General features: G+C 46.9%; 1 protein-coding gene across 1 annotated transcript; it reads right to left on the reverse strand.

The window, feature by feature from the left end:
• Positions 1–9,418: 9,418 nt before the first annotated feature.
• LOC133386089 (uncharacterized) lies at positions 9,419–12,562 on the reverse strand. Its single transcript, XM_061629710.1, has 3 exons — positions 10,825–12,562; positions 9,964–10,039; positions 9,419–9,533 (listed from the first exon to the last, which is right to left on the reverse strand). The coding sequence occupies exons 1-3, from the start codon at positions 11,390–11,392 to the stop codon at positions 9,419–9,421; spliced, it is 759 nt and encodes a 252-aa protein (XP_061485694.1). The 5' UTR covers positions 11,393–12,562.
• Positions 12,563–26,213: the final 13,651 nt, after the last annotated feature.

Consider the following 26,213-nt stretch of genomic DNA (forward strand, 5'->3'; position numbering starts at 1 on the left):
TAATACTCTGCTGTTGTTTAAGGGGGGGGGAAATGTGATGTTCCTATGTTAATGTATATATGGTAAGTGTTGTTGTTTTAGAAGATACATGGTAAGTGGAGTGAAAGAGGAGGGGGAGTGAATGGGCAGTAGAATGCGAGATGATTGGCTGAGTGTTTAAAATGGCTGAATGTATAAAAGGAAGAGTGAGAGTGGAATCGGGGGGAGAAGAGAACTGAGTGAGTTGCTTGGTGGGGTTTAGAGAGTTGTTTGCCAGGAGGGAGGTGGAGTTCGGATTAGTATTGAGGAAAACCATATGCTTATGTGCCTTAAGAAGAAATCTTGTTAATCTTGTTAGCTTTGTTATCTGTAATAAATACTTAATTTGGTTTACCAAAGGCCTGATCCTTGGCTGGGGTTTCACAGACCAGAAGGGAGGGTAAGGTAATGACCAAGGCTGAAGGGGAACTGTAACAAATGGTGGCAGCGGTGAAGAGAATAACAATACCAGTATTCAGAGTCTCTGGGAATACTAGTATTGGGACGTTACTGGTGGTTGCCTAGCAGGGGGATCTGTTGAGATCTGTGCTAGAGCGGGGAGAGAAACAATAAAAAAGGACAGTCCGGACTGGTAGAGTCCCTGGTGGTGCCTAGAGACAGGCAGTAACCACGAGCAGGTAGGAACCTGACAGGGAGAGCCAGGGAAGGACGCACCAGTCCCCATAAGGGATTCAGAAACAGTTTAGCTATTTTCTCTGCTCTTCTCAGAGAGTTTATCATCATCAACTGCAGTCGAAGACTTCTGCTTCTCTCCTTTCACTTCCCACCCTCACCAAATAGCCAGATTGGAGGGGGAAGAATGGGATTGTTATTTTGGAAGAAGTGCTGGAAGCGGTGGAGGCCGGGATCTGTCTCGTGCCTCCCCCTGCTGTCCCTTATTGAACACTCTTTCATGTCCCAAGGAGAGGAAAGCTTTCAGGAGTGTTTTAAGACCTTGGAGGAGCAGCGATTGGTCTTTCTCCAGCCAAGGTGTTTTGTTAATTCAAAAAAACCCCTGGGGCAACAGGCCTCCGCTAAGCGTGGTTGGCCTCCTTGCCACATTGTTCTCAGGTAAAGCCCCTAAGCTTTCTTTTTCTAATGGGGGGGGAAGAGGGCAGCTCCAGCCCCGGCCTTTTTCTCTCTTCAGCTGGGATTTTTAACTATGGGGGAAGAGACAGCCCTTCTCATGCCTCTGCAGAGGAATATGAGTGAGTGGAGGGGAATCTACATCTCAATTAGGCAATCCATTAGTCATTCTAGCCTCAGTGGCGGGAAGCATGCTAGAGTCCCCGCCTGAAATAGTTTTGTTTTCGCAGCCTGAAATAGTTTAGTTTCCTCAGCTCCCTTCTACTCAGCTGAGGGGGGGGGAGAGATGCACACGTGGCTCCTGCAGGAAAACAGCACGCCAAATCTCACCATCTAGATAAGCCCTCTACCTCTTCGGCCATGTTGGCTTGGTTTAACAAGGCCATGATGAAGGAGGCAGGGGCTTCCCTAGCCAAGCATTGGGCCCATGCACATAGGAAAAAGGCTCCAAGAATTCCAGGGCACGCTGCCATGATGTCTTCTCATTTTCCTCCTCCTGTTTCTCCTCCTCCTGGGAGGCCAGCCCAGTTAGGAAAAGAGGGAAGAGTAAAAGAAGGGACTCCTTAGAGAAGCCTAAACTACACAAAGAATGCAAAAGATGCTCCAGCTCTGGGTTCCCACCTGATCTCCTTTCCCTTAGCCCAGGCTCCTGGGGGGGGGGGAGGACGCTCCCTCGTCATCTGCTGCATCAGACTCAGAAAAGGAAGAAAGGGAACTCTCAGGGGAGGATTCCCCTATGCCATCCCCAGTGCATAAGAGGCTGTACTCTCCTGACTCCTATCCTATTTTGATTTCTAAGGCTATGGCCTGCCTTCAATTAGAACCCCCTACGGAAACTCCTCAGGAGGGGGAACTAGAGGAAGGGGAACAGGGATCTTCAGACGTCTTTCCTAGGTCAGGGGATCAGAAGGTGGTCATTCCCTTTCTGAAGTTCTTCAAGGACATTGTTAATAATGGGATCATCCAGCCAAATCCAAAGCTCCACATGCTCTGTTCAAGAAGCTATATGCTCATCCTGCCATGACCATGGCAACCCTTCAGGTCCCAGCCATTGAAAAGCCTGTGTCTGCCCTCGAGGCCAAGACAGCTATTCCCAAAGAAGGAGCAGATACTTTTTCAGACCAAAGTGACAGGCACAGTGAGGCTATCTTAAAACACACACACAAAGCATCTGCATTAATAATAAAAATAATAATAATAATTTAATTTTTAGGCCGCCTATCTGGCCGAAGCCACTCTAGGCGGTGTACATATTAAATTCAATAAAATATAAAATACAGTAAATACAATAAATACAATAAACTACAAATAATCATCAGTGACAGAATAGCAGCAATTGTAATACATAGCAGCGGGGATTGAGTATATAATTAGCCCATCCCGATAGTCTCAAAGGCCTGACCAAACAGCCAAGTTTTTAATGCTCGGCGGAAGGTATCCAGGGAAGGGGCATGTCGAAGATCGAATGGGAGGGAATTCCAGAGAGTGGGGGCCGCCACCGAAAAAACCCTCTCTCTAGTCCCCACCAACCTAGCTACTTTTGTTGGTGGGATTGAGAGAAGGCCCTGCGTGGCGGATCTTGTCGGGCGGCATAGTTGGTGACGCTGGAGGTGCTCCTTCAGATAAACCGGGCCGAAACCATATAGGGATTTAAAGGCTAACACCAACACCTTGAATTGGGCCCAGAAAACTACATTGGCCATAAGAGCTTCGACAGCCAACTACTTCCTGGCACGGGCTGCAGTAAAGTGGGCTAAAGCGCTACTATCAGAAGTGCCTCCTGATGCCAGACATGTCAGGGAGGGGCTGCACAAATTGGCAAAAACAGCTGAACTCCTAGCAGATTCCTCCTTAGATAGCCTACAGTACTCAGCAAGAGCTGTTGGATATGGAGTGATAGTAAGACGCAATATATGGCTGAAACAGTAGGAAGTGGACCATCACTCCAAAGCCAGTCTTGCAGCTCTGCCCTACTCAGATGGACAGCTTTTTGGCAAGTCTCTAGAGTGCCACCTGGTGGAGACCAAGGATTAAAAAGAAGGCTCTTCCATCCACTCCCAGGAAGGATGACAAATCCCATAAGAACGCTTCACATTCCTTTCATCCCAAGGGCTATCCAACTACCTACAGGACTACATGTCAGTTCCAGGGGTCCTGCAACTCTTCCTGGAATTCCTCCCGCTAGCGCACCTGTTCCACACCCTACAGTGGTGGGGGAGGCAACAAATATCATCACAACCCCAAGCCCAGTGTCCAGCAAAGCCATGCATGACACCAGGACGGCCCAGGTGGGGGGCAGACTTCAATTTTTTGCACGTCTGGGCAGCCTCCACCTCAGACAAATGGATACTGAGCACCATGCAGTCTGGCTACTACCTTGAGTTTGCCACCATTCCGCAGGACAGATGGAGGACAGCTCCTCCATCTCATCAGCCAGAGAAGTGGCAGAGAACCCTGGATGCCATTTCTCACCTCCTCGAGATAGGCACCATAGAACCCATGCCAGAGCATCAGCGGTCCTCAGGAGTCTTCTCTGTGTTCACCAAAATAATGGTAGCAGTAGTGGCACACCTTTGCACTCAGGGAGTCCCTTACCTGAATGACCTTCTGGTGAGGGCCTCTTCAGCAACAGTGGCGCAACGGGATCTCCAGACTATCATCCAGTGTCTGGAGAACCAAGCAGGGCTGTGGAGTCGGAATCGGGAGCAATTTTGAGTGGAGTCTGAGTCGGTAGAAATGTTCCAACTCCAACTCCAACTCTTTCATAAATGGCAAATGTATATTAACTAGTAATAACAAATTTACTGTAGTAAAATGGTAGCACAAGGCATTTCATCACCACCACGTGAATCCGGAGCTTGGAAAAGTTACTTTTTAAAACTACAACTCCCATCAGACCCAGGGATTGGGCTCGTGGGAGTTGTAGTTCAAAAAAGTAACTTTTCCAAGTTCTGGATTCATGTGGTGGTGATGAAATGCCTTGTGCTACCATTTTACTACAGTAAATTTGTTATTACTAGTTAATATACATTTGCCATTTATGAAGGAGTTGGAGTCGGACAGTAGAAAAATAGAGGAGACGAAGTCGAAGTCGAAGGTCTGGTGTACCAACTCCACAGCCCTGGAACCATGACTTCATCATCAACAGGGACAAGAGCCACCTGATACCCACCCAGTGCCTTCAACATCTGGGAGTGGTCATCGACACAGCTCAAAAGGAAGCTCTTCCTGTCCACCGATCACATGGACAAGCTCCTGCGCCAGCTGCACACATGCCCGCAAGGCACCCAGGCTCCTCTGATGGAACTGGCTCAGCTGCAGGGCTCCATGATTGCAGCCACAGACTCAGTGCCTTGGGCGTGCTTCCACTCAAGAGCTGCTGCTACCATATCAGGTCCAGATCACCTCGCGCCAGAACTGGCTCATCATCCTCCCGAGGCATGTGCGGGAGTCCCTCCAGTGGTGGGGACGTCTACCTCATCTGGAGAAAGGCCTTTCTCTCAGAGCTCCAACAGTCTCAATAGTCACCACAAACATGAGCCTGTACAGCTGGAGGGCAACCTGTTGTTCCAACATCGCACAGGGGAAGTGGTCAGTGCAGGAGTGGTGCCAGTCAGCCAACTGGTTGGAGCTCAGAGCAATCCAACTAGCACTCCAGGAGTTCCTATCTCAGACTTATGCTAGTATGCACCGACATCACAGCCAAATCACGTCTGCAAACAAGGGGGCACAAAATCAGGCCCTCTTCAGAGGGAGACCAACCTGCTGTTCCAATGGGCAGAAAGGCACCTGGCTTCCATTTCGGCCATACATGTACAGGGGACCCTGAACACACAAGCCAACTGGCTGAGCCGAGAACAAGTCCACCAGGGAGAGTGGGCCCTTCACCAGGACGTGTTCCTAGAGATCACTCAGAAGTGGAAGCTCCCATGCATGGACCTGTTTGCCTCATCGGTGAATGCCCAACTGAACCAGTTCATGGCAGAAGGCTGGGATCCACACGTCCAGAACATAGACGCCCTGTAAGCCCCCTGGCCTCGGGGACTCTACGCTTTCCCACCTCTACTTCTTCTGTCCAGGCTGCTGTGCAGAATCAGAGTTCTCCAGGCCCAGGTGATAGTGATGGCTCCACACTGGCCGCAGAGACCATGGTTTTCTGACCTAGTGGACCTCAGCTCCAGTTCGCCGTGGCGTCTTCCCTCCAGACCGGATCTCCTCTCACAAAGATCTATCCTTCACCCAGACCCAAAGTGGCTCCAGCTTCCCGCTTGGCTGAGCGGCAGTGGCTAAGTGAAGAGGAGCTGTCTGAGAGTGTTGTTTCCACCATTCTGGCTTCTCACAAACAATCCACCCAGAGAATTTTTGACCTCACATGGAAGGCGTTCAACAGGTGGCGTAGACGCAGTTACCTGCCACAGAATGCCACATTCACACTGTTCTCGACTTCCTGCAAGACAGTCTGGACCAGGGGCTTGCTCCCAACACGCTCAAGAAACAGGCGGCGGTCCTAGGCAGTGTTTCTGATGGTGGGGGGCCATTCTATTTCCTCTCACCCTCGAGTCAAACGCTTTCTCCGAGGGGCAACCCTACTATCACCTCCAGTGCAACACAGGTTTCCCTCCTGGGATCTTTCGTTAGTTCTTAGAGCTCTCTCACAACATCCATTTGAACCAGCACATTCAATACCAATCAAGGACCTCACCCTCAAGACAGTTCTTCTGGTGGCAATCACCTCAGCCAGGAGGGTGGGGGAACTGGGGGCCCTCTCCATCCGGGAGGAGCTGTTCATTTTTCAGCCAGACAGGGTAGTTCTTCGCCCTGATCCCAGTTTTCTACCCAAGGTTAATTCCTCGTTCCACAGGGGACAAGACATTTCTCTACACAACTTGTGCCCCAACCCAGTCCACAGCAGGGAGAAATGGCACAAACTTGATGTCAGGCAAGCACTTTGGATCTACCTGGACTGTACAGAACCGTTCTTTTAAACAAGGGGCGCAGGGATTAAAGGCGTCCAAGTACACCATCAGCCGCTGGGTGAGGGATTGCGTAGTTAAGGCCTATCAGGCAAAAGGGAGAGCTCCCCCTCCAGGGATCACTGCATACTCAGAGGGGCTGCCACCACAGTAGTGCTCCACAAGGATGCTTCACTGGAGGAAATCTGCAAAGCTGCCACCTGGGCTCACCCAGCCACCTTCATCAAACACTACAAGGTGGATAAATTTGCTTCTGCTGAAGCTCCCTTCAGCAGAAGGGTTCTTCAGAGGGTGGTGGCTTAGGTTTGCTCCCACCCAAGGATGTAAAGGGAGTCACTGCTCAGGTACATCCCATTCCTGTCTGCTCCACTCCTCCGCTGACAGAGAATGGAAAGTTGGACTTAACGTGAAGTGTCCTTCTGGTCAGTGAAGAGTGGAGCAGACAGCCCCATCCTGCAGCAAAACCTAGGCCGTGGGGTGGGGAGGGCACCTTTCTGGAAACCCTCTGGCGACCACCGGTCGCACACCCTCTGGATAGAGTAGGAAGGGCTCCCTTCATCCCTTCTTGACACTGTGTGCTGATTTGTTAACACTTGTTCTTATTCTATCCTCTGTTCAAGTTTCAAGTTCACGTAGGTGGAATGGTCAGCTGCTCAGTACTGTTTTTTACAGCTGTGTCACAAACTGGAGAATGGGAGAAGGTTCCTCCCCTTCCAGCCAGCTACCAGTTAAACTTTTGTGTTATAGTGCTGACCCTGTCTCCAGGAGTTAACCCATTCCTGTCTGCCCCACTCTCCGCTGACCAGAAGGACACTTCACAGTAAGTCCAACTTTTCATTCTCTTCCCTGCAGCCCCCCCCCATGCCCTCAAAATCTGCATCAGAGGGTTGGGGAACCCTCTGGAGCAGATTTTGGGAGCATACAGGGAGACAAGAGGAAGTCCTATTATGTGAGTGGAATTCTCTGTGTGCAATGTTGGACACAACCTTCATATCAGTAAAACACTATCACTTTTTGATATTATTGGTTACTTTAGATCTGAACTGCTAAAATGTATAGCATTTGTTTCCACAATAGAGTATAGTTCAGGGGCAGAGCATGTGTGTTGAATGCAGAAAATCTCTGGTTCAGTGCCAAGCATTTCCGGTAAAAAAGAATCAAGTAGCTGGTGATGAAAAAGACCCTCTGCCTGAGACCCTGGAGAGCTGCTGTCAGTCAAACAGAGCAAACAAAGGGGACAAGATGGACAATTAATCTGACTTGGTGGTATCAGGCAACTTCCTATGTCCTTATCAGAGACAGTTGGGTGACATTTGTCTTGCAACTACTAGTTGTTAATACCAAGGTTTTTAGTATTTGTATTAGCTACTGTGGATATTGTGTTTTTTATGGTTTTGATGTGCTGAGTTCTATATGGATTGGATTATACCGTCTATAAACTGCCTTGGAATGTTTCCTAATGAAGGGATGTATAAATATCTTAAAAGACCAAGAGAGTGTCCAAGGCAGTGGGTGACCATCTCTCAAGCCAAAGGAGGCTAGAGAGAAGACTACAACCCAATCAATGAGAATATCAACATGCAGGTCAGTTGTGATGTTCCTGTATTAATGTATATATGGTAAGTGCTGTTTGTATAGAAGATACATGGTAAGTGGAATGAAAGAGGAGGGGGGAGTAAATGAGCAGTAGAATGCTGGATGATTGGCAGAGTGTTTGGATGGCTGAGAGTATAAATGGAAGGATGACAGTTGAATCTGGGTGGACGTTGGTGGGTTGTTGAGTGGACGTTAGTGGGTTGTTTTGGTGGAGTTAGGAGGTGGGTGTGAGTTGGTGTATGTCAGGAGAGTGTGGAGAAGGAGGGAGGTGGAGTTCGGATTAGTAATAAGTCAAATATCACAGTAATAGATGAAACCATAAGCTTGTAGATCATTATCAAAGTTATCTTGTTATTAATGCTATTTAATAAATACTATTTTGGTTTACCGAAGGCCTGATCCTTGGCTGGGGTTTCAGAGACCAGAAGGGAGGGTAAGGTAATAACCAAGGCTGAAGGGAAACAGTAACAAATGGTGGCAGCGGTGAAGAGGAGATTATAACATTCATAAGTATCTAGAGCAACCCTGAGTTATGAGTTATCTGCAGTGATACAAGGGGGTTGGGAACAGCATAGGCACGCAGTCAGAAATATAACCGGATAGGGAGACTCAGGCAAGGTCTCTGGGAACATTGGTTGTAGAACGTGACTGGTGGTGCTGCCTAGCAGGGGAATCTATTGAGATCTGTGCTAGAGCAGGGAGAGAAACCATAAAAAAGGACAGTCCGGACTGGTGGAGTCCCTGGTGGTGCCTAGTGAAAGGCAGTAGCCACGAGCAGGTAGGAACCTGACAGGGAGAGCCAGGGAAGGGCGTCACATCAGTCTCCAAATAACAAGATCAGATTGTTTGCAGAGAAAGAAGACAGGCCAAGTGTTGTGGGCAGGTAAGATGATGTTCATAGAGACATTTGAGGAACAGATGCAAGGGAGAATGTACACACATGGAATTGGCTACAAAGTTTGAAAACATTGAAAGGGAGGAGTAACCAGGAAGAAGCTGACAGATTTTGGCAGGACAAAAATATTCAAGGCCATCAGGAAGGTGTGCAGAGAGGGTAGCAATGATGGGTAATACTGAGATGGGGGACTGGTTTTGGTGAGGCCAAGGTGTCCAACTGCTTTCTGGATGGAGCAGCAGTTGCAGAAGAAACTACAGAAAGAGAGGGAGTTGAGATTCAAAAAATGAGGGGGGAAGCAACTACCACTAGGACATGAAGTGGCCAGGTCATAAATTGAGTACCAAAAGTACAATGCTGTTTGGCAGATGTTCCAGGAAGCTACCTTCAGTGTTAAGGTCCTCATGAATCTAGAAAAAGTACAATATTCCTTAGTCGAAAGCAGCAGCCTATTTGCGGCTCTAGCAACTGAGGAACGAAATGCTGGGATCTGGTTGGCCACTATGAGAACAGGATGCTGGACTAGATGGGCTATTGGCTTGACCAAGCAGGCTATGTTCTTACAAGACAGCTTAACACCTAACCAGATAGTGCTGCTCTGGCTCAGGGCAGTTAGTAGACATACATTGCAGATACGCTGTGTGCCCAATATATATAAAGGATGCCAAGACTGCAATCTGCCATCTTAAAATAGAATTCAGACTTTTCTCACATCTCAAAATTCTCTGTTCTTTGAAATCTTAATTCATAATATGCTGTACTTTATTAATTTCATTAAGAGCAAGCTCATATAGATGTCACGATATCCAAAATTATTTCTATTAAGACTGTACAAGCTGCCATTTTGTCTTCAAGATTCATACTGGAGTACCTGGATAGACACTAGTGCTCTTAGACAGGGTAGATTTGATTTAAATCGCTTCTCCGAAGGACTCAATTTTACTGATTTAAATAAGTTTAAATCACTAGTGAGGAAGATTCCATTTAAACATCATTTTTTAGAAGTGCATTGTTGTTTAACATAACCTTAACATATTCAGAGATACAGGTTTCATTAAAAGGTAGGTACACACTAAGCAATTCTGAATTGTTTTCAGATTAATTTTCAAAAATAGTATGATAATTTGGTCATTTTAGTATTAAAGAAGAACAAACTTGTGAAGTCATTCAGATGAACCAGCTCCAACAGTTCAATTAATCGTATTTTTGTCATGTGCCAGAATCTCTACCACCAAACAAGCTTTTAAATTGTACTAGTAAGATTGTTTATTCTTCTGGTGAGTTTCTTTCTTCAACATACATTAACAATGCATATGGATTTTTGAATGGTTAACTATTTCAGTTTTTAGATAAATGAAAAGTTTTTTAAAAAAATAAAATTTAGGCCATTTCAACCAAGTCAACAGGAGAAACTTAAAATACTGGGTGATAGTTAACTTAATCTTCTTCCTTTGTCTTCCTTGTTCATTGTCTGAAAAATACAAGCCTACTATTTTCAGTTCCCAAATTTTCTTTTTTTTTTTCAATTAATTTTTATTCTAATTTTCAAAACCAAAATAATACAAAAAGAAAACAACACAAATCAATAACTAATACAATACAAAAAAAATACATATATATAAAAATATTGACTTCCGATTTGTCATAGTTCAGCTATAAATCTATAATATATAACAAACCTATCTCTTAATAGATTATAAAATCACCTTCCTCCAGTGGTTATCTTAGTTGGTTTCAAATCTCATTAACGTCATATCATTTTAATATTCCACAAAAAGTCAAAGAGAAGTTTCCAATCCTTGAGATATATATCAATCCATTTTTTTTCTAAATAAACATGCCAATTAATCCAGCTCATCAAATCTACTAAATCCAGTAATTTCAAAACACTATAATTCAACTATAAATCTATAATATATAACAGACCTATCTCTTAATAGATTATAAAATCACCTTCCTCCAGCAGTTATCTTAGTTGGTTTCAAATCTCATTAACAACATACCATTTTAATCTTCCACAAAAAGTCAAAGAGAAGTTTCCAATCCTTGAGATATATGTCAATCAATTTTTTTTCTAAATAAACATGTCAATTAATCCAACTCATCAAATCTACTGAGTCCAGTAGTTTCAAATCGCTCTTCTGTCATTATCCATATTGGGTCCATCTTCCATCTTTACGCACCCAAAAATCTTGCTGTCATAGTCATATAATAAAAGTCTGATAGGAATTTCCTCCATCACAGATATTTTCTTACCATCAAATCCAAACGTAACACTGAAGTATTGTTTCAAAGCCGCATCTCTGCTCCTCTTTTCCACATGATACACTAGTACATTTCTTGAAGGTTTTTCCATTGACTCAAAACAGGGATTAATTCTATTAACTTTCTCCATTTCAAGTTCCATCAAATCCTTCCAGTCCAGGAATTTTTTTGAACCGATAATATCTTTATCTCCAATCTCTTCAATTCCTTCAGAGACAGTGCTGTATTCCAAACTGTAATATTTATCTCCAGGATCCGTCACAACCAGGAAATCCAAATCTTTTTTCATGTCCATATTTAAGCCAATCTCCATAGATTGAACCTTGCCTTTAATTTCTCTTTCATCCTTTTTTTGTTTTCCAGATCTATCTTTATTCTCCTTTCTCATAGAATCCTGAGTTTCTTTCAGCTCCTGTCTCATTTCATGAAATTCAGTTCTCCACGCTTGTCTATTATTTCTCAGTTCTTGTTTTATTGAGTTAATCCCATCCATTATTTTCTGAAGCATGTCTAGAAATAAAGTCCCTTCTTGTACATCCATGATCTTCTTAATTGCCATTCTTAAAACCAAAAGAACAAAACTCCTTCAATTTTCAATGTCCCAAGCAAAGAGCAGTTTATTTCTTTATCCAGTTACAAAGGAGTTAATCTTTCCAACCAACTAACGTCACACGCTAGACAGTCCTTATCTCTTAAATGTCCAGAAGTGCAAAAACAGCTTTTAGTTCACAGCGTTCAAATAACTAGTAGCAGAGAGAATGAGCAGATTCGTCAACAACAACAACAAAAAAAGTAGATCAGAAAAAATAGTCCCTTATATATATTACACAAAAGTCTTGTAAATCAAAAAGATTTCTTATCTCTCCCAATCAGAAAGCTCTCATCCGTTGTAATCTTTAAAACGCAATTTTCCATGTCAGCTTTTTGCAATAAAAAAAAAAAGATAAGCTATTTATATTTTCTTCCCCCTTAGTTCCGTAAATAAAGGAAAGTCTTACCTCATCTAGGTTATCTTAATTGCTGTTACTTTGACAAATCTCTTTAGCTATATAGATAAGAAAATGATAAATGTAGACAGGAGGTTTGCCTGCTAGTCCGTTAAAAAAAACGGGTCACTTATCCAGCTGAGCTAGCATAAAATCCTCGCTCTGTCTGAACTGCTGGAAGACAGACAATTCTGACGAATTCCAGGCTCCAACAATCGAAACAAAACTATGTGGCAGATCTCACGCTTCTTCCTTATCCGGAAGATATCATCCCCAGTCAGAAAAAACCCTTCTGACTGAATTTAAAACTGGATAAGTTTCATCCAAGACGGGAGCCCGTCTCAGAGGCAGCACAGGCGGAGTGATCCTCCTGGGAAGTCCAGTTCCCAAATTTTCTCAACATAAAATGAATTAATCCAGAGGAAGAAAAAAATCTCTCTACACCTGCAGAAGAGGCTACTGCTGTTAAGAGGTGGATTACCACTTTAGTGGTCTTGTCTTTGTTCAGATCTACTCCATCTCCCCAAATTCTCTATTCATTGATCTTTTCTATTTTTGCACTTAGAGAGGCAAGGCCTAAAGAGAACGAGTGAGGGTGCAACATGTACTTCATGTACACCACCTGCAGAATAAACTGATCAGGCTATCTCCCATCTCCATAAACTGCTGTTAATATATTCACAGAATATAATTAGAAGTTGCATAATTAGTATTCATGGTAATATTTTTGACCTAGGCTCCTTTTTTTACCAATTGTTTTAAGAAAATTTTGAAATCTAATTTAAATGAATTTTATATATTATCAATCTTGCTCTTAGGTATGAAAACATACCTGGTTGGTTTATACTGTCTTGGAAATCACGCCTTTATTCTTTTCTTATGACAACACAATTTCCATACATTTAGATAGGCAGGGTAGCTTAAGTTCAAACGAGCACATACTGACGCTAACTGGAAGTAGGGGGGACTATGTATTGATTAACTCTTCATCTCTTGTCAGAACAAGCACATCAGATCTAAGTACACATTTCACAGGCTTTTTATATTTGGAATTCACTTGTCTTTTACTGAAGGTCAAACCACAAATGTAAGCAACTGGCCAATTTTCACCTTCAGCTTTCTCAGTTGCTAATGGCCTGTATCCCTTGGCTCTGTTGCTGGGGCAGCTGCCTGGTTTCATCAAAGCTGAAAGGAAACCACTAGATGCTTAACAAAAAATAGCTCAGATCTACTACTGTTTGTAGAGCTGCCTTTACAACCTATTATTTCATCCTGCTGCTTTTAAATACAACTCCTGTGAGTTTTGGATGCTGTAGGACTGAAAAATAACCATTTATACATGCTGTAAAATAATAATATTCTAGAAGGTGTGCATCTAGAAAATCAAAGGTGGGCTCTGCCTGGGTATGAAGCAGCAGCGGAAATGACTGGAGTGTTTGTAGAGATATATACGGATTGAGAAAAAATAGTAACACTAACTCAGAAAGTAATACATATTAAAAGTTGAAGAAAATGAAGCACTGCTGTCTAAGACACTTTACCAATTTAATTGGTGCCTTTATTACCATGTAGGAAGAATTATCCATTACTATTTCTGCAAATACTATAATTCATGCCCAATTATATTTAGGTATCATCACTGCAGTGCCTTGTGTGAACCCAAAATCTGCTCCAGAGCGCCCCTTCAGAGCACATTCTGGGGATATGTGGAGGTCTAACAAAGGGGATGAAAGGAAAGACATTTGGTCTTACCGTGAAATCGGTCTTCTCTGCATGTCAAAAGATGGTATCAGGTGGGTAGCTAGCTCCACCTAACGGTTGAAGGCAAAAGAGCACTGTTGAAGTTTTTTTCACAGGTCCATTCCTGGTCTGTGTCTGTTCCTGCCTCAGTTTTCAATGACAAGCCCATAAACGAGGAAGACAGGATAGCAAACACTGACAGAAACAATACAACAGTACTCATACACTCTCTGCCAAAGGCCTACTAGTACTTATAGTGGTAGCCCAGCCCCCCTAGGGAACGGCCCTGATATCATCTTTTGACATGCAAAGACCGATTTCACGGTAAGACCAAATGTCTCTTCTCCTGTGCATGTAAAAGATGGTATCAGGTGGGACATACCAAAGCTGACCCATGTAGGGTGGGGAAATCGCTGGGCTGCAGCTACTGTTGGTCTGAGAGGACATGCTGTAGAACTCTCCTCCCAAAGGCTGCCTCAGCCGACACATAGGCGTCTATTTTGTAATGCTTAATGAAGGTATTGGGTGTGGCCCATGTGGCTGCCCTACAAAACTCTATTAGAGGGGCGTTGTGATAAAAGGCCGCTGATGTGGCTGCCGCTCTAGTGGAGTGAGCCACTATCCCAGATGGTCGGGCTAGTCTTAGAGAGGCATATGTCAAAGAAATGCATGCTTTGATCCACCTGGCTCGTGTAGAAGTGGACACCTTATTTCCTAGAGATGCTGGGTGAAAGGAGACAAACAAATTATCTGTTTTCCATAGGAAGGGGCCATCACTGTGGGAAATAGTTCCACCTATCGTGCGAAGGCAAGAATGTTTTTGAAGTCAAGACTAGGGACGTCATGCCCCTCCCACTCCCCAGTTCATTCTTGCCTTCGTACGAACAAGATTGGAATTTTCATAGCATTTAGCTAAGTCTCGTATCTGTCTTTAAATCCTTTCTCTTTTTCTGTTTGTGTTTAGCCTCTAAGGGTTCCCTCAGGGACCGCGGCTGCGGCTTCCTCACCCTTCCCTCAGAGCTATTCAATCTATTTTTATTTACTTGACTGGGGGCTCCCTCTGAGACCGCGGCTGCGGCTCTCTTCGTTTTGGCAGTTTCTAGCCCCCCCCGCTCAGTTGTCTCTTTAGCCAGGGGGCTCCCTCAAGGACCGCGGCTGCGGTTCTCCCCTTTTGATCGCTTCTGATCCTGATCGCTGTTAACCTCTCCCCCCCCGATCGGTTGCCGCGGCTGCGGCTTATCCGATCTCAGCGGGAGCTTGCAGCTGCGGCTCCCGCCGTTAACCCTCTGCCTCAGATCGCCCTCGCAACGTGGCTTAAATCCCACTGAGGGCTTTACAGACCGCGACGGCGGCTCTCTCTGCGGTGGCTGCCGTTTTTCCCCTACCTGTTTTCTCCGGGGACTTTTTGGAGCCGCTACTGCGGTTTTTGGCGAGATCGGCTGGGCAGCCCTTCCTCCAGTTCGCCTCCGACGGCCGCCATTGCTTCTTCCCTCTCTGCCTTTTTTTCCCGCTCCTTTTTTCCGGGCGCCATTTTTTTCTTCTTTCAGAATTTGAATTTCCCGCCCTTTTTGTTCCCCTTATTATCGGATACCTCCCCTACAGACTATCTATCCGTACGTTTGTGTATATGTGCTGCTGACTAATTTACACACAACTGATTTACACACTTTACTGTGGCTGTAATCATAGCGGCTGAATTATATTATCAAGGCTGGAGCTCCAATCCTAGTGGGCTGGATTGTATTATCAAGGCTGGAGCTTTAATCCTAGTGGCTGGATTACATTATCAAGGCTGGAGTTTTAATCCTAGTGGCTGGATTACATTATCAAGGCTGGAGCTTTAATCCTAGTGGCTGGATTACATTATCAAGGCTGGAGCTTTAATCCTAGTGGCTGGATTACATTATCAAGGCTGGAGCTTTAATATCAGTGGCTGAATTGTATTAAATCTGATTTACATTACATATCCTGCCCCCTATGGGGCCGTGAACAAGCCAAAAACCCAGCCTACAGCACTAATCTGAGTGTGCCTACTCTAAACAGCCTATATTATATTAACGCTGATACTTCTGTGCATTCTGCCCCCTCTGTGGCAGTGCATTCGCCATCTGCCAGTGTATCCTACCCCCTCCGTGGTAGTACGCAGTGCCAGTTCGGGTCTTTACATCCTGCCCCCTCCGTGGCAGTGTACTGCACCCAGGTTCATATAAGATGGCAGAACAGCCAGGCATGTCACCATCAACACACATGGTGCCAGATCAGCCAGACATGCCACAATCAGCCAAGCCACAACATACTAACACGTCTAAGACCAGACATGCCAAAGCACTGGCTAAGACAAAACATCTTTCCAGCCATAGTAAACCAAAGCGCCCTCGTTATGTCTCTATGCCAACAACTACCACAGCACAGACACACATGTGATATTTTCCATTCTCCTGCTACGGCCTCTGACGAGGAAGAGTTTGTTGGCTTTCCCCCTCACGGTTCGCCTAACGAACCTACCTCTGGCTTACCGCCTCAGACATCTGTTCCAATAGCCCACCAGGCACATACATCTCACACATCTGGTCTGCAGCTGTCTCCTGATTTCCTCTCCCAACTCCAAGCCATGCTGGCTTATTTCACACGAATGCAGTCACTACCACAGGTTCCTGCCATACCCCCACTCAACATGGACCAACGTGCGTTCCATGCTGCTCATCCTTCCTGCTCACCAGATCCCTTTGATGTAGCCAGAGGCAGATGTACGGACGAAGCCTCGTATGCGGAGGAGTTAACTTTCACTGACCATGTTGAAGGAGACGACTGGAGCGACTATTCAGATCATGAGGAGGATACATCGTATCGCTTGTTCAATACCTCAGATTACCAACCACTCGCACGTAGGGTACTTCACACCCTTGGTCTCCAGACTGCGCCTTCAACTTCGTCCGCTCCAGCTCTCAAAGGGGCCAAGGTCCTCAAATCCCCTGCACCTACTGAACACTACATCCCGGTGCCAGACCCAATTGCCAAATTAACTTCCAAAGAATGGGCCCACCCACTCAAAGCTCGACGCTTCAAGAACATGGCTGACAGACTTTACGCCCCAGCCCCAGACTTCGCCACCAAGTTAGATGTCCCTGGCATAGATGAACCGATTGCTCGCCTCGTTTCACGATCTATCTTGCCCAGGGAAGGGGAATCCCACCTAAAAGATACTACTGAGCGTCGAATAGACTTCGCCCTCCGCAAGAACCACGAGACCACTGCCCTAGCCATGCGTGCCTCCGCCTCAGCCTCCATCTTCTCCAGACCATCTATGATGTGGCTGGATGACCTTCTAGAGGATGATAACCCTGATCCTGTCGCCTTCAAAAGAGCACTATTGAAATTACGTAAGACAGCAGCCTTTGTGGCCGATGCCACTTTGGATGCCACTCAATTAGGGGCACGAGCCATGACGACTCAAATAGTCGCTCGTCGTACCCTCTGGCTTCGCCACTGGCAAGCTGATTCAGCGGCCAGATTGAACCTGTCCAAGGCTCCTTACTCCGGATCGCTACTCTTCGGCGAGGAAGCTCTAAAGGCAGTTCTGGTTGATCCAAAAGACGCCCATAAACCGGTTCTAGCCACAGTCAAGAACATCGACCACAGGCCCTTCAGGCGATTTCCCTCCTTTCGTTCTAACCAGCCTTTTCGAGGAACGCGGCCAGGAGGACGAGGCCGCGATTTCAGACCCTATGATTCCAACGCATTCAGGGGTTCCTGGAACCGACGCTTCCAGGGCAGAGGTCAGTACCAAGGGCGCAGGGGCAACTCATCGTCCTCATATAGGGGAGGTCCTCGCCTACACAAGTAGTATTAACGCCATCCCCATAGGTGGCAGTTTACTTAATTTTGGAGATCGATGGCTGCGCCTTACTACGGTCTCCTGGATCAGGGACCTCTTCACTTATGGCTATACCATAGAGTTCTGGGCAACCCCATCAGACAGATTCCACCCGTCTCCTTGCCCAAGGGCACCAGCCAGGCACAACATCATGCAGACAGCTATACATCACCTCTTGCACATAGCGGCAATAGAGCCAGTTCCCACAACTGAGAGATCGGAAGGGGTGTACTCCCTCCTATTTGCTGTGCCAAAACGAGATTTATCTTGGAGGGCGGTATTGGATCTCAAGTTTGTCAACCGTTTTGTAACATACCGCAAGTTCAAAATGGAATCTCTCCATTCCATTACCGAGAGTCTGCATGAAGGAGACTTCCTGGCTTCTATCGACCTTAAGGAAGCGTATCTCCATGTACCCATTTGCATAGCCCACAGAAAGTTTCTTCGGTTTGCTTTTGGCCACCAACATTTTCAATATAGAGCGATGCCTTTTGGCCTCTCCTCTGCTCCAAGAGTATTTTCCAAGGTGCTACTCATCCTAGTGGCTTACCTTCGGACCCAAGGGGTTCATATCTACCCATATTTGGATGATCTGCTCATACGGGCCAAGTCTGAAGAGCTGGCTCATCATCATTTAATGATCACCCTCAATGTTTTGCAGACCTACGGCTGGCTTGTCAACTTCGACAAAAGCCATCTTCAACCAACCCAACGCCTACTACATCTTGGGGCAATGTTGGACACCCTGCAGGCAATGGTCTTCCTGGCTCCAGATCGCATCACTGCCATCACAAGCATCGCAAGGTCCCTGATGCAACAAACATCCGCAGACGTCATGCTTCTCGCCAGAGCGCTCGGGATGTTTATCTCCACAATCCACATTGTGCCCTGGGCTCAAGCTCACACTCGGTCCCTTCAGTGGACTCTGTTGCCTTTTCAAAAAGACATTGCCAGCTCCAACCATCGCAAAGTTCGTTTGAGCCCCGCTCTGCGCCTCTCCTTCCGCTGGTGGACCAAGGTTCAACACCTCTCCAAGGGCACGTCGTTCAGAGAACCCCGCAGAACCGTCGTGACCACAGACGCCAGCCTCACAGGTTGGGGAGCCCACTGCAACTCCCAGTACGCTCAGGGGGTTTGGCCCAACGCAGAGCAATCTCGAAGCATCAACTGGCTGGAACTAAAGGCTGTCCACTTGGCTTTATGTCATTTTCAGTCTCTGTTCCCTTTGCATCATGTGCTCATTCGAACAGACAACACGTGTGTAAAATCACATTTGAACAGACAGGGGGGCACCAGGTCTCGTCCTCTGCAGGACTTAGCCTCCCTCATCTTTGTCTGGGCAGAACAACATCTACAATCCCTGAAAGCAGAGCACCTCAGAGGGATTTGGAATGTGACAGCAGACTGGCTCAGCAGACAACAGGTCTTCCCGGGAGAATGGAAACTTCATCCAGCCATTTTCCATCGTCTCCAGTGTCTATTCGGCGCCCTCTCAGTCGACCTGTTTGCTTCCAGTCACAATTGCCAGCTTCCAAGGTACTTTGCCCGATACCTGGACTCAACAGCAGAAGCAGTGGATGCTCTGACAACACCGTGGCCAGACGGTCTATTGTACGCCTTTCCTCCCATACCATTGTTAGCCAAAACCTTGAGGAAGGCGCGAACCGAAAGGGCACAGCTGGTTCTGATAGCACCATTTTGGCCACGCCGACCGTGGTTCTCAGATCTTCTGGCAATGTCAATGATGGATCCTTGGACACTTCCAGTAACGCCAGACCTCCTATCCCAGGGCCCAGTACTGCACCAGGACCCTACTTGGCTCAATCTAACAGCGTGGCGTTTGAACGGAGACACTTGAGGTCAGCTGGACTGTCTGACGCTGTGATTGATATTATTTTGGCCTCGAGAAGACCATCTACCACTCGCATTTATCAACATACCTGGGTGGCTTTCTCCAAGTGGTGTCAGTCCCACCACCACGATCCATCCCAGGCCAATGTGCACCAGGTGCTCCAATTTCTCCATAGTGGCTTTATGATGGGACTTCGACCCAACACTCTACGTCGACATGCGTCTACCCTGTCATCCATTCTCTCAGTGTCCTCTGCTGGAGATCATATTTCCTCACATCCGTTCATCAAACGTTTTTTGAGGGGAGTCGCCCTACGTTCTCCGGCTGTTGTCCATCGGTTCCCCTCATGGAGTTTGCCGAAAGTCCTGCAGGCTTTGCAACGCCCTCCGTTTGAACCCATCAGGACTGTGCCCCTACGCATACTGTCCTTCAAGGTCCTGTTTCTGATTGCAATCACATCTGCCAGACGCGTTTCGGAGTTGGGCGCATTGTCTTCTGCTAGACACCTCTGCGTCTTCCATAAGGACTCTGTTGTGCTGAAGACTGACCCTTCCTTTCGTCCCAAGGTCGATTCAGTTTTTCATTGCAACCAGGACATTGTGTTGCCTTCCTTTTGCCCGGATCCTACCCATCCTCTTGAAAAGGCTTGGCATTCGTTAGATGTCCGGAGGGCTCTCAAGACCTACCTGTCTAGGACCCAAGAGATTCGACGAACAGAGTCTCTGTTTGTATCCTTTCATCCAAGGTCTATGGGGCATAAAGTATCCAATCCTACCTTATCCCGTTGGTTAAGGGCATGCATTACCTTAGCATATGAGTCCCTGAAGCTGCCAGTTCCTGCTAGTATAACAGCTCATTCTACTAGGTCAGCTGCCACTTCGGCTGCTTTTGCTACTAATGCTCCTGTTGCCGATATTTGTAGGGCCGCAGTCTGGTCTTCCCCACACTCGTTTATAAGACATTATAAAATTGATCGTTATGCCTCTGCTGATGCTTCTTTTGGCAGACGAGTGTTGCAACAGGTTCTTAATGAGGATTAACATGTGGGTGGTCCCTCCCTATATGGGTTGCTTTGGTACATCCCACAGTGATGGCCCACTTCCTATGGAAAATGTACCATTGGTCTCACCTGAAAGGTGATTTTCATAGGAAGGGGCCATCACGACCCTCCCAGTTGGAGGATGACTAGCAATTTTATCAATGGGTTACATGTTATTGTTTCCATATTATATTTAAATGTAAGAGTGAAGTCAAGACTTTTAGTTCTGTTATGTTATGAAGTTACGTTAGAGTCACGTTGTTATGCATGTGACTATTATGTTATTTTCCTGGCGGGCCTGTTGGCCTTGTTCTTGTATTTTTAGATATCTCTTTTAGACTCGCTACGAATGAACTGGAGAGTGGGAGGGGCATGACGTCCCTAGTCTTGACTTCAAAAACATTCTTGCCTTCGCACGATAGGTGGAACTATTTCCCACAGTGATGGCCCCTTCCTATGAAAATCACCTTTCAGGTGAGACCAATGGTACATTTTCCAAATTACCTTTGTCTTGGAAATATAAACTTTAAGGGCTCTCCTCACATTCAGAGAGTGCCAGGCCTTCTCTGAAGAATGGACAGGATTAGACAGAAGGATGGCAATACTAGCTCCTGTTGGCAATGGAAGGCAGACAGTACTTTGGGACGAAAGGAAGAGACTGTGCATAGTACTACTCTATCTTTATGAAACACACAAAATTTTTTATGGACAGATAGGGCATTCAGCTCAGACACTCTACGGGCCGAAGTAATGGCCACAAGAAACAAGACCTTAAAGGATAGCAGACGGAGAGAAACTTGACTCAAAGGTTCAAATGGAGGTCTTTGAAGGGCTAGTAACACTTTGTGCAGATCCCATGTCGGGTAGTGATGAACAGTAGGTGGTGCTGTTATCGTTGCTCCCCTGGGAGCGGATTGTCTGGAGATCTGGACGGTATCGATGATAAGGCTGAAACCTGGTGCCTCAGGGTGTTAGGTCCGAGACCCAATGATAAGCCATCTTGCAGGAAAGATAAAATCTCGTTGACCCCCACTTTCTGAGGAAGAACTCATTTCTTCCGTGACCAGGATGAGAAGGCCTTCCATGTGCCTTCATATATTCTGAGTGTGGATGGGCGTCTAGAAGCCATCATGGTTTCCAGTACTTGTGGGGAGATGCCTTTCTTTAAGAGTCACTTCCATTCCAAATTCCATACATGAAGTGCCAACCACTCCAGATCTGGATGAAGAAGCTGCCCTTGACAGAGAAGGTCCTCCCTTACTGGAATTTTCCATGGGGGTTCCACCGACAGTTCGAGGAGATCTGGAAACCAAGGTCTCCTTGGCCACCAGAGAGCAACTAGAAGAACTGCTGTCCTCTCGGCACAAAGTTTTTTTATCACCCTGGGAATAACTGGAAGTGGAGGAAAGGCATACAGTCTGCCTGGAGGCCACTGGGATGTTAAGGCATCTATCCCCTCCACGTCTGGCGTCGCATATCTGGAGAAGAGCCTCTTTACCTGTCGATTGTGGGTGGTGGCAAACAGATCCACTTGAATTCAACCGAAATGTGCCACTATCTGATGAAAGACCTCTGGGTGAAGCATCCACGCTCCCTGATTCAGTTTCTCTCGACTGAGCCAGTCTGCTTGGCTGTTGTCCTCCCCCTTGAGATACTCTGCCGCTATAGAGTCCACATTCCTCTCTGCCCACTGGAAGAGGAGAAAGGCTTCCTTCTGGAGAAGGTGGGAGTGTGTGTGCCCCCTTGACGGTTTAAATAAGATTTGGCCGACACGTTGTCTGTTCTGATGAGCACCGCTCCTAACTGTCTGTCCTCTGCAAAGTGTCTGAGGGCCAGACGGATTGCTTGAAGCTCGAGAGGATTGATGTGCAGTATGGATTCCTGTGACGACCATGTGACCTGAATCATCTGACCACCGTAGATGGCTCCCCACCCTGATAGGCTGACATCTGATGTGATCAGGGTCCAAAGGGGATCCTGGAATGGAAAGCCTCTTAACAGGTTGGGTTCGTGAGTTCACCAGAACAGCGACTGCCGAACCCGTGGCGACAGAGCTACTCTGCAGTGGTGTCTGGATGCTATGTCACTTTGGAAGGGTAGGAGTGCCCACTGACGTGTGCGGGAATGATGATGTGCCCATGATGTAGTTTGGAATGTGGAAACCATCAAACCTAGAAGCATTGCTAATTCCACTACGTCTGCTAAGTTGGAGGATAGGATACCCAACGCTGCTTTGCAAATCTTGTTGACTCTTTCTTGGGACAACGTTAAGAAGCCCTTCTGTGAGTCTATAGTCACTCCCAGATGTATTGGATTCATTGATTCATTGATCAGGAAGCCATGGTCCTTTAGACAGGCCAAGGTGACATGGAGGTCCTCCCAGGCCTTGTGCAACGATGCGGAGTGGATCAGAAAGTTGTCCAAGTAAGGAAAGAGATGAATTCCCAGTGTCCTGATATGTGCCACCAAGGCAACCACAATCTTCATGAATGCCCCAGGGGCTGACGACAGGTGAAAAGGCATAGCCCTGAATTGATAATGGTCTTGTCCCACAGCAAACTGAAGGTATCGTCTGTGAGGTGGGAAGATGGGAACGTGAAGGTAGGCCTCCTTCAGGTCAACAGGTGAAAGTCCCCTTTCCTTAGGGCCTCCTTGATTGACAGTAAAGTGTCCATGCGAAACTTGCGGTATCTTAAGAAACTGTTTAGACCCTTGAGGTCTAGTACCGGTCTGAACGATCCGTCTTTTTTCATGACTGCGAAGAACAGAGAATAATTTCCCAAAAATCTCTCCCCTGCTGGGACTTTATAGCTGCAATTTGTATGAGATGGGAGACCGCCTGCAAAACTCTTTCCCTCGAGTGGAGAAACTGAGAGAGGGGATGGGATGAATCTCGCCAGAGGGATGGAATTGAACTCCAACCGTAGGCCATACCGAAGGGTGTGAAGGACCCATTGATCCGAAGACATGTCCTTCCACCGGTGAGCAAAACGTTGGAGATGACCCCCCACTGGTGAGATGGAAGCATCAGAATTGATGTTTATTTCCCCGTGACTGGGACCCAAATGCCAATCGACTGGGAAAGTGTTGTTGAGACTTAGGCTGGTTGTGTTGTCTGTTCCAGAAGGGACGGCTGGAGCGGGCGTCCTTCGGTATTCCATATGGTCGTGAGCTTCAAAAGGACTGAGACAAGTGATATGGGTGGAATGAGCGATGAAAAGACTTTGTTATCCCTTTTCTTGGAGGACGGCATTGACTTTTTCTTTTCCTTAGTTTCCAAGACATTAGCTAGGGTGTCGTCCCCAAATAACTTGCCCCCACATAGGGCTCTGAGGCAAGATTTGAACGGGCTGTAGGGTCTGCCTCCCAATGCAGCAGCCAAAGGGTTCTTCGCATGAAAGCACCGGCCGCCAGTGACCTTGCTGCAAACTGCATGGCATCCATGGATGCATCTGCCATGAAGGTAACTGCCCGAGAGATGTTCAGCAGAGACATGCATACCAGGGCTGTGTCTTGCTGTGGGCCATCCAGCAGATCTTCCAACCAGAGGAGGGAGGCTCGAGCAAACACAGAGGAGGTTGCTGCTGCCCTGACTGAGAGTGCACTAGCCTCATGTACCCTTCTAAGCCCCTGGTCCATTTTGCACTCAGTGGTATCCTTAAGGTGCGCATCCAAGTCCTTCGGATTCAAAGTTGGATTCAGCAAGTTGACAATGAGTGGGACTTTCAGCTGGTCCATGATAGGCTGTTCCAGAGTATAATATTTGTTGGCTATCAAGACCAACTTCTTGAATTGTAATGGGATGTCAAACTCTGACCTGAGCACCTTCGGGAGAAGAGAAGGGAGCTTCAACACTCTAGACTTAGGTTTTGGATCTGGACACACTGCTGAGACCCTCGATGTAGAGGGAGGAGGAGGATCCTCTGCAGAAGTCAGAGTAAGGGCTTCCATCGCCTTGCATAACAGAGGAAAGAAATGCAGCTCCTGAAATATCCTAGTGGATGAAATCTACTCAGATTCTGACTCCCCACTCGATTCCTCTTCGTCCAAAATCATTGCGTCGCTGTCTGTGTCAAGAGGTGCCTGCTCCAAGGGCTGAAGGTGCCTGCCCTGAGATGCAGCATAGGGATCTGGAGACGCGCTGCTAGGTGCAGGAAGCAGAGCTGCAACTGAGCGGCTTGTAGGTGAGCCCTGTGAAGGCTGTGATCCAGATGGAGCCTGAGAGGGTGAGGGTGCTGATACTTGGCTGAGAAAGAACTCAAGGAATACATGGAGAGGACAAATCTCTAGCCAGTTCCATTAAGAGGGAATCCCTGAGCTGTTCCTTCAGTTGTTGAATTGAGTGGGCTGACAGGTGCAACTGGATAGGCTGAGCTTGAGTGTAAGAAGATTGGAGCCTTTGCCCCCCTGCCTCTTGGATCTGTTCCACAAGGATTGGTTCTTCCAAAAAGCCTGTGAAGGCTTCAGGACAGGAGGCGGTGGAAAAAATAGTGTCCAACGAAGGGTGAGGCTGACTGCCTTCCTCGTCAGACAGGGATTCCAGGTTCCTCTGGTTCCTTGGATGTTGAACAGGGCCTTCCCTGTCTCTAGGAATCCTGCGTTCCATAGCTGCCATGCCCGCCATAACTTGCACCTCAGCCACCTCGTGCCTGATGGTAGAGAGGCGGGCTACCGCTGCTTCTGAGTGATCCCCTGAAGTATGCAACTGCCCTGTGACCTGGGTGGGAAAGAGCACAGACGCTGCGTCTGCTGCAAGTGTGAGGTGGAGCGGCTTCAACCTCTTTGAGGGTTTTCCGTTTTGCGGGTTGCTTTCCCCATGGGAGCAACGCACTGCGGGGCTTATGCGGGTAAAAAAGGAGCCCATGGAAACTGCAGCTGGAAAGATGGGGGGGAGCCCCCACGGGTGGCGAAGATCAGCGCTGCCCTGGCAGAAGGCTGTTAAAGCGGCAGCTTGGGGGGGGCGAAATGCAGAACCCACCAGCAGCTGTTGCTGTCCTCCTCACTGGCTTTCTGACAGAGGGGAGTTGCAAGCTGAGGGAGACAATGGCGCCTGTCCGTTGTTTCCCTCTACCGCTGAAGCGTGGGAAAACAGGGCTGGCCGTTGGCAAAGGGCGCAAAAAGCCTCGGCATTGATTGGGGATGCTGCCTCCTGCGGGAAGGCAGCTGCGGCTTGCTCTCAACATAAACGGTATCAAAGTTGGCGGGAGAGGGAGGGAGGGAGGTGGGGTTGGAGAGGCCGAAGGCTCCAGGAACCGTGGGGGGGGGGAGTTGGCTGCTCCTTGCCGCGAAGGAAACTTCCAAGGGAAGGAACACAAGGTTTTTTTTTTGTTTTCTTTAACTGGAAGGGAAGAGTTAGAACAAACAGTAAAGGAAAAAACACTAATCACTGAAATAACACGAAAAACAGCACACAAGAAACAATACAGGCCTGAACCAACGGAGGCAGAGAGAGTCCAACCATGTTCAGTGAAGGAAAAAGAAAACTGAGGCAGGAACAGACACAGACCAGGAATGGACCTGCAAAAAAAACTTCAATAGTGCTCTTTTGCCTTCAACCGCTAGGTGGAGCTAGCTACCCACCTGATATCATCTTTTACATGCACAGGAGAAGTACCACTGCACAGGTTAAAATTCATTGTGTAATCATGCAGGGATCTGACAGAAGCTGAGCCAACAAATTTAGAGATACAGGAACTGCAGAAATGGCTGGAGTAAGCTATGGTATTTTTCCCAGTTGCATAATTGCTTCCTTTTTCTATTATATACATCTTCTATTTTGTGCATTAACTTTATCAACAAAACAGTTCAAAAAGTTACATACTTTCCAAATGTACAGGTCCAAACTTTTTGTTGTGTAAAATTTTATTTTCTTACTTTACTATATTGACA

This window comes from Rhineura floridana, chromosome 5, assembly GCF_030035675.1.
Source record: "Rhineura floridana isolate rRhiFlo1 chromosome 5, rRhiFlo1.hap2, whole genome shotgun sequence".
NCBI lineage: Eukaryota > Metazoa > Chordata > Lepidosauria > Squamata > Rhineuridae > Rhineura > Rhineura floridana.

Excerpts from the sequence above, each read along its gene's own strand:
- LOC133386089 (XM_061629710.1), bottom strand. The coding sequence starts at position 11,392 with ATGGCAATTAAGAAGATCATGGATGTACAAGAAGGGACTTTATTTCTA. Across the intron at positions 10,040-10,824 it reads TGTTACGTTTGGATTTGATG|ACAATGAACAAGGAAGACAA; the intron begins GTAAGAAAATAT and ends TGTATTTTTCAG. Across the intron at positions 9,534-9,963 it reads AAGTTTCTCCTGTTGACTTG|TGATTTAAACTTATTTAAAT; the intron begins GTTGAAATGGCC and ends CTTCCTCACTAG.